General features: G+C 41.7%; 1 protein-coding gene across 1 annotated transcript in view; it reads left to right on the top strand.

Annotated features, from left to right (window-relative positions):
* The window catches only part of GALNT13 (polypeptide N-acetylgalactosaminyltransferase 13), a 110,385-nt gene that overhangs the window by 84,129 nt on the left and 13,936 nt on the right, over positions 1 to 12,320 (top strand). The window contains exon 7 of the mRNA XM_075152626.1: positions 3,864 to 4,044. Within this exon, the coding sequence (XP_075008727.1) occupies positions 3,864 to 4,044 (181 nt within the window). The remainder of the gene's footprint in view (positions 1 to 3,863; positions 4,045 to 12,320) is intronic.

The following is a 12,320-nucleotide window of genomic DNA, read 5'->3' as shown; positions in this document are numbered from 1 at the left end:
GCCCCCCCAGTGCCCGGCTCACCCGGCTCCATCCCCGTCGGGTGTAGGTGTCCATGGAAACCGCCGGAGCTGTGATGACAGCCTCCCACCCGGTGATGCCGGCTTCAGCAGCGCCGCCAGCACAGAGCAATCGCAGCCTCGCCGTGCCGAGGGACAGAACGCGCCGGCAGAACGGGGAGGCAAGTGGTGGGATTTGCTCTAAGTTGCCTGGAGAGATTCACCCGTAAAGGACACGGTGGCACGTGTGATGTTTCGCTTTTAGATACAGGTAGATAATACGTACTCTAGCCACCCGAATATATAACACATCGGCGGAGCTACAGGAGCATTTTTTCTACTCGTCCTAAGATTAGGAGTAAAGCCTCACAGTTGTTTTATTTTTATTTGCCTACAAATTATTATTAGCCTTCAATATTTCTGATTGACGTGTGCTGAGATTTGCGGGAACTGGCGTTGACTCAGCGTTCAAAAACGATGGAAGAGAAAAAATCCTGACAGCGGGCTGCACAGAGATCAGACGGAGTTCAGTGCGATCATTTTATGCAATAATAGGAATGGTTTTAAAATGTCTGTGAAATCAAAGGTAGTTCTGAATAATTAATGCCTGTATTTGAAAAGGGATAAATTATGTGGGCAAACACAAGCCTTAGTTTTAATTCCATGGCAATGTTTTACCACAAACTTTGAAGGAATTAGTATTTGTAAACAGAAAGCTAACTAGAAAATGGGTTGGTCTCGCATGGGTTTATTAGAAGCTAAATTATAACATGCTGGGTTTGGCAGCTCATTTTCCAGGGAAATGTGGCAGATCTGCTGGATCTGTTCTTCACCAAAACATTTCGGTGAGGGGCACTCTGGAAATGATCTCCTGAGTCAGGAGAAGATGGAGACGGATATGAACTGGGGGGTGGGAGGATGGTAGTGCCGAAGGACGAGACGTCAGGCTGGGGACGGGTCACTGTTGGAGTTTCTGAACTGTAAAGTTGCAGCTGGATGTTGTTTTTTTTCACTAAGTAACTTTTCACACAAGGTGGGGAATAAACTCATGGAACGTGCAGGGTTGGAAGATGCAGAGAGGGACTTGAAGTATGATTGAAGTACCATGGTTGGAAGAATGTCTGATCTTGGGGAATTCATTCAGGTGGAAGGAGAAGGGTTGAACTTCAGAGGAGAAGGAAAGGAAGACACCTTCAACCTTAAAAGTTACGATGTGACAATAACTGGTTTATGAATAATTCAGTGTGAAAATTAGAGTTAAATTTTTTTTAAATGAGATACATCAATCTTGTACCAGAATATTTGCAGTCTGTCTTTAGTCGCTCGGTGCTTTTAGTCGCCGTCAGGGCCCTCGTTGCCTGTGGCGATGGGCGGGAGGTCAGTGAAGTGGGATGGTGCTGACCCAAGGGCGGGGGTTCCGCCTGCTCTCCCCCCGAGCAAGCGGCCGAGGGTCTGCGGAGCTTTGCCGAGGGCGGGCTTTGGCGGGCAGAAAGTCTCGATGCAGCAGCCTGGGGTGAGGCACCGGCTCTGCTGGTTGTTCTTTTTCTGGGAAGAGGTAACTAAGATGACTAGAAAGACTGTAGTAAGGCAATAATTCATAAAATTGTTGCCACGTTTAAAAAAAATCTAGGCGTGTTGGAGGAAAGATACAATTCCTTGGAAATATCTGATTCCCAAGCTCTAGGATCAAGTAAATTCTATCCCTGGAAATTTTGCTGGATTAAAAAATGTAATGAATATTAAAATGTAAAAGACTGCAATAAATTTTAATGGCTGTTTCTCTCAAAAATTTTTTGGAGTATTACGTGGAGCAGTCTCCAGCATCAGTAAAAAGCTGCTGGCAGTGCTGAATGCCTGCCTGAGGTGGTGTCTGCGCAGAGCCCTGTATAGCGAAGTATGAGGGACATCCCGGTATTCACCGGAGTTGCGATAAAGGTGATCAGATATGTTACCATGGTGTATCCTGTCTGTATGGTGAACAGCTCTCTGGGATCCCACAGTCCTTACCATGATGTGAACTTTTGGAAAGTAGTCATTTTACCAGGGGGTATTCAGGAGGGTTGGTTGGTTGTTTTTTTAAAATAATATTGAAAAGATAAAAGTCGTTTTCTTCTGAACAGGGTGCAGGTTCATCTGCATTCCTGTGACAACTGTAATAGATAGCAGATTGTACCAAGGACAGCCAAAAACGCGCTTTAAGAAATGTACAGGAACACACATTTTAAAAAACAGTGGCGTGGGAGGAATTTCCTGCCGGGAAGAGCAGGAGCAGCCTGGGGGCGATGCTGGTCCTTAGGCAGAGACCGCGGGTTGAAGTGCACCTAAAACTGCAGGTGCTCATTCCTGTCCTGCCCGGTGAGTTACTCCCAGGTTGCTTTATTTCTGCTTTAATGCTGCTCCCTCCTCGGTGCAGTGGCGTGTTCCGTGGCGTCCGTCAGCGTGAAGGCTCACCTGAACTGACTAGTTGTCACTGAGCTGCAAAACACAAGATGTTAAACAGAAGAATATTTTGATGTTGTCATTGCTTATCCCAACAGAGTACATCACTTAGCATACTAATGAAATTATATAAAAGGATTTAGCCCTAATTAAATAAAATCTGCATTAAGTTACTATGGTAACTGTTATGTCTGTGTCGAGGAGCTCTAATTGCAAGACTATACCAGCGTTCCTGTTTAAAACACCCAGTGGTTCTTAAACGCTGAGTTTTATTACCAGGAGGTATTGTAAATTTTAGTCCTGCTGTCTGTTTAGGAGGAGACTAAAGCAAAGGGTGGGACGAGCCTAAATAAGGGTCCGGGCAGTTGGCGATACCTTTGTGATGCCAAAAATGTCAGTGACCCTTAGTGAAGTGTGAATCCCAAGGGATCGATATTGTCTGGCAGAACAGCAAAGCTTTGTAACCCTGTAGGCATGTTATGTCTCCGGTTCTGCAAACCTGGACCTTCAGCCTGCTTTAGTTCCTTCTTCAGTTCTTTTCAGAGCCTAGGAAGATGGGAGATTGCAGAACAGCAGTTAATACACGAACTGATGTATATCGTACCAAGACTCTAGTGATCCGACAGAAAAATATGTTATTTCGTTTAACAACAGGGTATTGAAGTCTGGGATTATATGATTGTTTATACTTGTCTGATCGTATCAAAGGCATTGAGCTTACTCAGAGTATAGATTTTGGCTCCGGTAGTGGAAGGGTTTGCATCTAGGAGAAGTTCATCAAATTCTCTTCTTTGTCTATAACTTCTTTTTTTTGAGTCGATCATGGTACTCACCAGCATAAGAAGCAGAGAACATACGTTCTGCATTTGTGTTTTACTTTTGTGGTTCTGTGATGTTCAGAGAACCTGTGCTTGCTGCTTTCTATTGCTGTCTGTGATGTTAACCAAGATCTGCTCTGCCTTTGCTTGGATAGGTCATGAATGTGATTCTGCTTTGAAAAATATATACATATATTTTTTTTTATATCTGTATAAAAAAAGTAAAAGTTCTTTTCTGTTTAAGTATTATGAAATCCTGGAAAATTCAAATACACAGATGACATCCATACCCCACACTTAGTCCGTTATAGGATGACCTCTTTCTAAGATGGTGGTTTGCGCATGTTTATGTTGTAAGGACACAGACCCAAGTGAACCACGCGCCCAAGCTGTCACCTTGCAGTTCAAGTCTGTGCACTTCCATTGCTATCGAGAGTTGTGCTCCTGCTCTTTCCCTTAAACTTTTGCTTGAAATTCCCTGTTGAACTGTGACCTGGGGAAATAAATCGGGAGGTAGCTGCTGACCTGTCTGTCAGAGTCCCTCCTGCTATAAACTTGGCATGTTTTGCATTTGTTTTAGTCAGCGTTTTCTGCATATTTTGGTTCCAGATTTGGCAGTGCGGCGGCTCCCTTGAGATTGTCACCTGCTCGCACGTTGGCCACGTTTTCCGAAAGGCAACGCCCTACACCTTCCCTGGTGGCACGGGACACGTCATCAACAAGAACAACAGGAGACTGGCAGAGGTCTGGATGGATGAGTTTAAAGACTTCTTCTATATAATATCCCCAGGTAAGACATTATTTTCTGATCATATTATAATGTGTAAAGCTGTCTGAAAAAAGGAAAATGTAAATGTAAGGCACATACAGGTAAGTGTAGACATGTATGCATGTATATGTACGAAAAGTTGAGACGTAACAGCAGAAGTGCTTTCAAAGTTCAAGGGAATGTCCTTTCCATGTGTCAAAACCTTCTATATTCTGTCCCCAAGGTAAAAATATTAGTTAAGGCTCCTCCTCTCCCGAAGATAACAAGGTATTTTTTCAGAACGTTATTCTTACAATGTTAGTTTTGAAGCAAGTAGGAAAGCTCTTTGACCCATTTAGTCTAAGAAATGCAGAATTTGGCCAGGTTATCTTTACGATCCCTGAAGGTCCCTTCAGAAGGCGTCAGCGGGAGGGAGAGCAGAGGTGCTCTGGGTCACTGGCTGGAAGGGCAGGAGCCCTTCGGAGCACAGGACTCGGTGCTGTGAAGCATCTTCACCACATCCTTCTGTCTCACCCTGCCAGAAAAAACACTCTCTTTTAAACATACGGATTTCTCTTCCTTTGTATTGGTGATTTTCGTTTATATTTCAGTATAGTGCACATAGCACGTACAAATTATGTACGGTGTAATCACATATATCACACACAATTATATGAGATAAAAGATGTATTCCTATTTGATCTCGCAACAGGTGTTAAGGGTTATATTGTGGGTAGATATTTTGATGAAATAACCTAACGTTGTTACATTAAAGCTGGGGATGTTTTTATCTTAAGATAATTATGACCTCCATATGAGTGAGCTTAATGGAATACATACATTAAAGATGGAGTGGGACATGGGGTTTTCGTTAGTCTCCGTGTCGCTCTCCGAGGTCTCCCTCTGAAAAGGAGGTGTCCTGGTCGGCTCGGTAAGAGCTGCCTACCCACGGGCAACCCGGGCTGGGCAGAGCCATCGCTTTGGTTTGTGTCGACAGTCAACGTGTGCCCGTGAAGTGCCATCGCATTTTAGTTTGACTTTTTTTCCTCTTTTTTTAAGCATCAGTTTCCTTCATGCAACTAACTCTTAAATAAATCTTGGTCTTTAAAATAATGTAATAACTACCCTCAAGTCTCTTGTATGGCAGTTTTCATGTTCTTACTTTCATCATTTAAAATTTACCTGTTCATTTGAAAAATTAGACTTGGAGACAATTCAATTTTTATCAAACGTAGAGTTTTAAGCAAAACTTTTTTTTTTCTGAACAAACACAAGAATCAAAAACTTTAACGAGTGGCCATGATCAGGAAAAAAAGAGTGTGTACCTTCAGTGCTGGCTCACTAAAGAGAGACAGTAAAGACTGTTTTGCACCTGTATTTCAAGTAGTCCTTTGGTCACAGCCAACCTCTTAAAGCATTTTAAGGCATTTTGAGCTAAGCCTTTTCTTTCTATAAATCAGAACCAGTAGTTTTATTTAACTCGATTCGGCTGAAATAAATGTAAAAATAAGGTTAATATACTTTATAATGTTATTTTTCTTTTAAAGATTTGTATATAAAATGGAAAACCATTCTGGGTGGTTTGTTTTTTTTTTTTACTCCAAACAGTTTTACTGATACCTCAAAATAATACAGTTAATAAAAACTAAATTGCTTCAGTTCAAAAGCCAGAGTATACAATGTCTCACCTATGAAAGCCAGTTATTTTTCATAGTATTTATAAATTATTACTTAAAATATCTGTGGTAGAGAGTAGCCATAGACTATGTAAGCTATTGTTACTATTTTATTGTGTGCTCTGGGATGATCTTCCCATTCTTCCATCTTTAAAATTTCTTCCAATTTAAATTCTGTAGCAAAAGAATCAGTTTAAATTTTCACTACCACCAAGAAGTAAACCCCGGACTGTATTATTATCCGTATGAGTTTTGCGTTTCATCTCCAGCACAATTTACTGTTATTATACTTCAGCTCATTCCGGCTGCAGACCTGCTTGTTGCCACAAGCTGTTTTGGCGCTTTGATTTTTCCAGGGGTTCAGGACGTCTCAGTCAATCATCAGGTGCCAACACGTGATCACAAGCTGTGAAGTTGGAAAACTCTAGGTTTCTGCGTGGGTTATCGCATCACACAGTATACGCTCATAGAATATTCTGAGCCTGTCCTGGGAAAACCTTATCAAGTCAAAAAATTTAAAGCACCATAAAAAAAAAGTCTATGCACATCTTAAGTGCCCTGTTAGTGGTGTGAGAAAGATATATCTATACCTTATATATACACTAAATAGAGATGTATATAAATGTGTATATAACCAAAAGATGCAAGCATGAAACAAATCTTAAAAGAAACGTGCACAGACTGATGATCCCCATCAATCAGAGGTTTGGGTTGGCACCGAGTGTTTTTGGGAAGCGTTCGCAGGGCTCAGCCTCCCGCTCGGAGGCAGAGTTCCTCACCACGAGGATGAGCTGCTGCCTTAGTCTGGAGGAACAGGTCCACTGTTGAAGCTTCGGGTCTCTCTCATCGCTCGTAGTGCTGACGAGACGGACATCACGTCCCGCGGCGGGTGGAAGTGCGCTCTGGATTTCACTTGTACTGGATTTAACAAAATGCAGAAGATACACATACCGTGAGTGAAAAACAACCACCCTGACAGGATCCTCTTAAATATGGAGACTGAACTTTGGGGGAGATAGGCAGGATTGTGTCCCTTTGTAATTGGTGATTTTATCTACCCAATTAAAGCTGAAGGTATAGGACGCGTGAAGAAGATTTGGCTGTTTCTAACGTAACTGGTTTCCGTTCTCCTGCAAGAGGAAGGGAAAAAATTGGAAAAAATAAATACAATGCTGACAAATGAATGTCTAATATGATGTAAAAATGAATTCAAAACCCATCTAAGAGGCAGTCAAGTTCAAGCCATAAATATATCACATGGGATTAGCCATTCTTTAATTCAGTTCTCCCTTATTAAGTTCTTTTTTTGTGCAGTCTCATAATACCAAGTTCCCATTGCGTTTTTGTTGAACTAAATGCATTTCTAATAATTTACCCTGAAAGTGTACCTTTTCTTATGAGTATGAGGCATGCAAATACTAACACGTAGCATATGTGGTGAATACATCGCACTCTCTGTACTTTTATATTCTGCCTTGACAGCAAGTTTTTCTAGGCTGATTAGGAGTTAGTTGCTTTAAAGCATTTAGGTGAGCTCAAGCTCTAAAAATATCATACTAAGGGCTATTTAAAATACGATACATTTTAAATGAGATACTAGCAAAATGCATTTAAAGGCAACTAGAATAGTGATATACATGGTAGAACAATTTACAAATTCCAGTTTCAAAAAGAACGCCAGATGAAATTGCTGCTGTGTAGTTTTCTAAATGTGTTAATCGTTCAGTTAAAAAACACTTCCAAATTGGTCATGTTTTAATTTTCAAATTCCTAAATGCAACACTCGAAATCCTGGATCAAAACTTTTTTTTTCCCTCTCTTCCATTGCTTTTCTTTTTGTTTTGGGATCTTCTAAGCAAGGGTCCGTTTGGTTCAGCAGGACTCCTCCAATAGGTCTTGCTTTTTATTATTCTTTGCTTCCACAGAATTTCTGCTGAGATATTCTGAGTTGTGGGAGTGAGGAATTTAGTGCTGAGCAAAAGGTTAAGTCTGGATGTAGAAATTAAAAGAAAAAGGCCATGGGAAAATATATCCGATTTAAGCCTACCTTTGACCACCTTGACTATTTCTCCAGCACATCTGCAGTCCCCTCACTACGGACTTTCCCTGCTCTGCTCCTTCGCCGATTTGATGTGTCAGACCTCCAATGCAATAGATTAATTTGGAACCACCCAATTAGAAGAAAATAAAACTCATGACGGTGGCAGTAAGAAATACCTATTTCCATCTGTCGGAGCGCACGCATTGCAGAATGCCGTGTAAATCGCGCGATGCAGTCATACCTCTGCACATCTAAGTATTTTAAATATGAGATTTAGTTTTGAAAGTGGGTAATGAGGAGTGTGTTGGATGATGAAAATCGGGACCTTAATCCTTTCTGCTGCTGGTTCCAGCCTGGAGCTATCCGTACGGTGCTGCTGTCGCAGGGCGTTATTTGGTGTGGCCGTCTTCTGTCAAGGTGCTGGATGGATGGATGGATGGGTGGATGCTCTCTGGGTTTGGAGGGGTGGTGAATAGTGGCATGTCATCTTCTGAACTGGCCAGTATCCTGCGGTTCAGCTGGGTAGAAAATGCCCAATTTGGACGTTTGGAAACATGCAGGTGCTTTTGATGGCAGAGGCCATTGTGAAGCTCTGTCTGGAAGAGCACCCGCTGTGTAAGAGGTCAGATGAGGAGCATTTTGAAGTTTCCTCATTAGCACTTGTATCCTGGTAAGGAATAACAGATTATTTCCTGTTGCATTAGAGAGGAGCTTCTGAAATCGCTTTGGATAGTCAGTTTTGTGGCTACCTTTACAATTTCCTAGGTTTCAGCAAGCAGCAGGGGCGGATTTTGTCAGCAACATTTTTTAACTTGGATATCCAATATTAGGCTTTCTAGCCTGCTTTCATCAGCTGGTTTCTGAGGTGAGAAGACATCCCTTCTCCCATTGGAAAGACCAATTCTTGCCGTAGGCCATTTTAATTTGGGCTCCTAAGCACAGATATAAATGCAAAGCTATCTTTAACGCACCATTTTTCAGCAGTCTGACATCCAGTGGGATACCATGCATTGCAAATACCGCTTTCCACAGCGATTCCTTCGGGAAGGAAAAGCCGTTAGCGGAGGCATCCTTTTCCTCCTTCCACCTGGGAAGGACGTTTCTCTACCAATTTCCCTGTCAAAATTTCCCCAGGGTTGGCACAGGGCTGGGGTCCTTTTGCCCTTTCTTTTATACCAGTATGACGCCAAGGTGGCTCTAAAAATGCAGTGTCCGTCTGAAAAGATGGGGAAATAGTAAGACAGAAATCAAAACCAGCCTGTGGTATCAGCTCTATGTGCAGGACTGTACGGGGGACATTCCCTCTGCACCCCCAGGGTATCTGGGTTTGAGCGTGCCTTTGGCTACTGGTGATAAAAATAAAACCTCAATTAGACGAAGTAAAAGGGCCAGCATTTAAATACATGTGAATTCTGCTACCTGGGGAGGGGAGGAAGGCAACCATGCTTTCAACCCATTTACATTGCTCTGTGCGTTCGTGGTGGATTATAGCACAGTGTGCCGGGGCCTCCCTTGCAGAGCCCTGGCACAACCACTTGGAGACCCTCGTAAAGCCATAAATTACCACATCTCCCCTTCTCATCAGCCCTCCGAGCTGGGTGGGGAGATCGTCCCGTCTGCTGAATTGTGCTGTGCAAGCTGTCCCGGGGGTGGGTTCCCTCCCCGCTACCAGTGCTGTCCTCCCCATCCCACCCGATGGGTTCACTCTCTCGTCTCCGCTGTGCTTTGGTGTGGTCCTTGCTGATGAGCATCCCTGTGGGACAGGCATCCACCTTCAAACACGTCAGCCCAGCGCTGGCAAACGACCCCGGAGAGCTTTCAGCGTGCAGAAGGGCACACACAAGAGGCATGGTTGGTCTTGATGGCTCAGCTTCAGCTCTTCTTAACCTCAGCTCTGTGGGCAGAGGTGCAAGTTATTAATTTCTAGCTCGTTTGCTTGCAGTTGTTAGTTATAGGTACAACTGTGGAGCCAATGCAGGATAAAATTACTTTTGTCGCGACAATTTTTAATGACACTGTTTGTTAGAGAACTTAGGGTGAAATGCAAATGCGCTTTTTTTATTTGTTGTTATTACTTATCTTTCTACGAACAAAATTGCTATTCACTTCTGAAATGAGCACAATTCAGCAGAAATTTACTGCTGCTAAATGTGCTCTCTCTTCTTTACACAGTTACGCATTTGCATGTTTGCCCAAGATTTTGATACAAAGTTCAAATAGAGAAGCTATGGACAAAATTGTGTTGAAGGGTGAAATTAGGTCAGTAACAGTTTGCAGAACAAGATTTGTTTAATTCAAAACTTAATGTCTGTTCTATTTCAGTCACTGGAAAGGATTTCACTGTAGGTGTCCTTTATATTTTCTGATCTTTTTTGAAGTTATTTATGAATATGCTGTATTAATTGACAATTAAACTGTGATGATGATGTTCCTCAGCATTAAGAAGCAAATGGAGGAGGAAGGTACTTAAGGGTTTTAGAAAATAAAGTTAACAATAGTATTTTAACTAAAAAATAGAAACACAAAAGAAATAGTAGATTTTTTTAAATAGGTCATTTCTAAATGCCAGAAATTGTTCCCAATATTATTAAACTGCTTTTTTATCCTTTTGTCTGGCACGCATTTCTCTTAGTTTATTAATCTGAAAAATACAGATCTCTAGATAATTCTGTTAGAGAACAAAGCAAGTTGCATTTTATTAATTAGGTCTCTGAAGCTATTATCTATCGGCGCACACTCATCTTCCCAGTTCTCCTCTGGGACCTGATTAATTTGATTCCTTAGATGATGTCCTAAGAGAAAGAGGAACCAGTGGTTGTTCACAGTGGCGTGTGTTAAATATATCTCTTGGCATAATTAGGGTGCACACCTAGTAATTATATTTTGAGGAAAAAGTCGTGATCAATCAAGTTAGGAATTGCTTTCTTGAGGCTGTCTTCTTGTAAAAATATAACTCCATTGAATCATAGAATCACCAAGGTTGGAAAAGAAGAGCCCATCTGAAATTTTTTCTGGTCTTAGACATATTTAAAATTGCTGCCTTCCCTTATCTTTGTAGAAACTGTGTGTGGATAAGAATAACATCTTTTATTTCTGCTACCCTTGAATTTGGCCATCCTATGTGTTGCCTCTTTGTTCATGCCACGCACTCAGATGAGTTAGGAACCAGAATTTTTAATATATCCAACCTAGATTTTTTTAAAAAAAAAAAAAAAAGGAAAACCATATAGATTAAATTCTGTGCAAAATATTTTGAATTGAAAAAAAGGCTTAATTTGTCACATGGTGAGAGGTTGGAGGAACAATTCTTGTAGCAAAAATACTCTGTTTGTGTCCTTTGGCATTGGTGCGTGAGGAAACAGCGCAGTTGTACTGTCACTGGGTGTTTTGGAGCGAAGAGTGGCTTTGCTCCCTGCCTGCAGCGGGGCCCCAGGGTTGTGAAAGCTCCATTTGCTGGGGCTGGGATGGGTTTGAAAACTGAGAGTAAGATCACAAAATATAATTGTAGTGAGGAACACCTACCTTTTTAGTATAAATATTGCATTTGACAAGGAGTTTTGAATTTTACTTGGCAGGAGCCTAGCTAAGAGTCTGCAGCATGATTACAGCCTGAAACTGTAAGAGCCAAATAATTCAGGAGACGCTCAAAAAATCTCAGAAATGCTGGATACACTTGAAATGGGATTAAAGGAAGTCCTTTTCTTAGAAGAGAAAAGAAATATATGAGTTTGTTCTGAAAAACAGAGGAGCTGCTGCGTGCTGCCCGTGTTACAACTGCCGTCAGCAGTGCTCTGAAGCCTGTCTCATTTCTAAGGGTAAAATGGTGACAGGTAATTGAGCTGACAGAGGAGACTTTCCTCCTAAATCAGTACAAATCTTCGCTATTTTCTGACTGCAAAAAGTGTTCTTTCCTGACTCTTTCCTGAATGCAAAGTACCCAAAAAGCAGGATGGCCGACCTCATCCCGCTGAGGCAAAATGTGCCCAATGCAGCACCAAGCTGCGAAGCCAAGTGCTGCGTATTCATCTGTTTTCAGCAGTCCTCTCTCCTTCCCTCCATATCGGTCTTTTATTGGCATCTCTAATTAAAAAACCTAATAGCTTAATAATAACTAATCTCTGTTAGTATATTTAGCAGTCAGCTTTCTGTTATTTTCACTATTAGCCATTAAATTCTCAGCGTGATTGATGGAAATCAACAGTGCAGGATTACCCTCCAGGTAGTTCTTTGCTGTTATACCAACACCTTTCTCTCTCATCTGCAAAAACGCACCGTATTCTATTGTTTCCAACACGTGTAAGCACATATGTGTATACCCAGATGGATTTGCACGCATGTACCTTCTCAGCCTGTTCCAGCCGCCCAGCACACTATTCCTAGCAGCCTTATTAACTTCTTTCTCAAGTTCTTCCAGCATATCTCATTCCACTCAGCCTGTATATTCCTAAATGTAGGCAGTTATGTCAATTTATGCATTAAAATACTGTATCTAATCATTGAATGGAAATAATTACATGCTCAGAATAGGCCTGCATTTGCACACTCAGCTGAAAAAGATAATGCACATAATAGTTTGGTTTCTCTGTACACTTAGTGCACTG

The sequence above is a fragment of the Calonectris borealis genome, chromosome 6 (genome assembly GCF_964195595.1).
Source record: "Calonectris borealis chromosome 6, bCalBor7.hap1.2, whole genome shotgun sequence".
Lineage (NCBI taxonomy): Eukaryota > Metazoa > Chordata > Aves > Procellariiformes > Procellariidae > Calonectris > Calonectris borealis.
The sequence above is the reverse complement of the archived record's forward strand: the minus strand, read 5'-3'. Positions and strand labels throughout refer to the sequence as shown.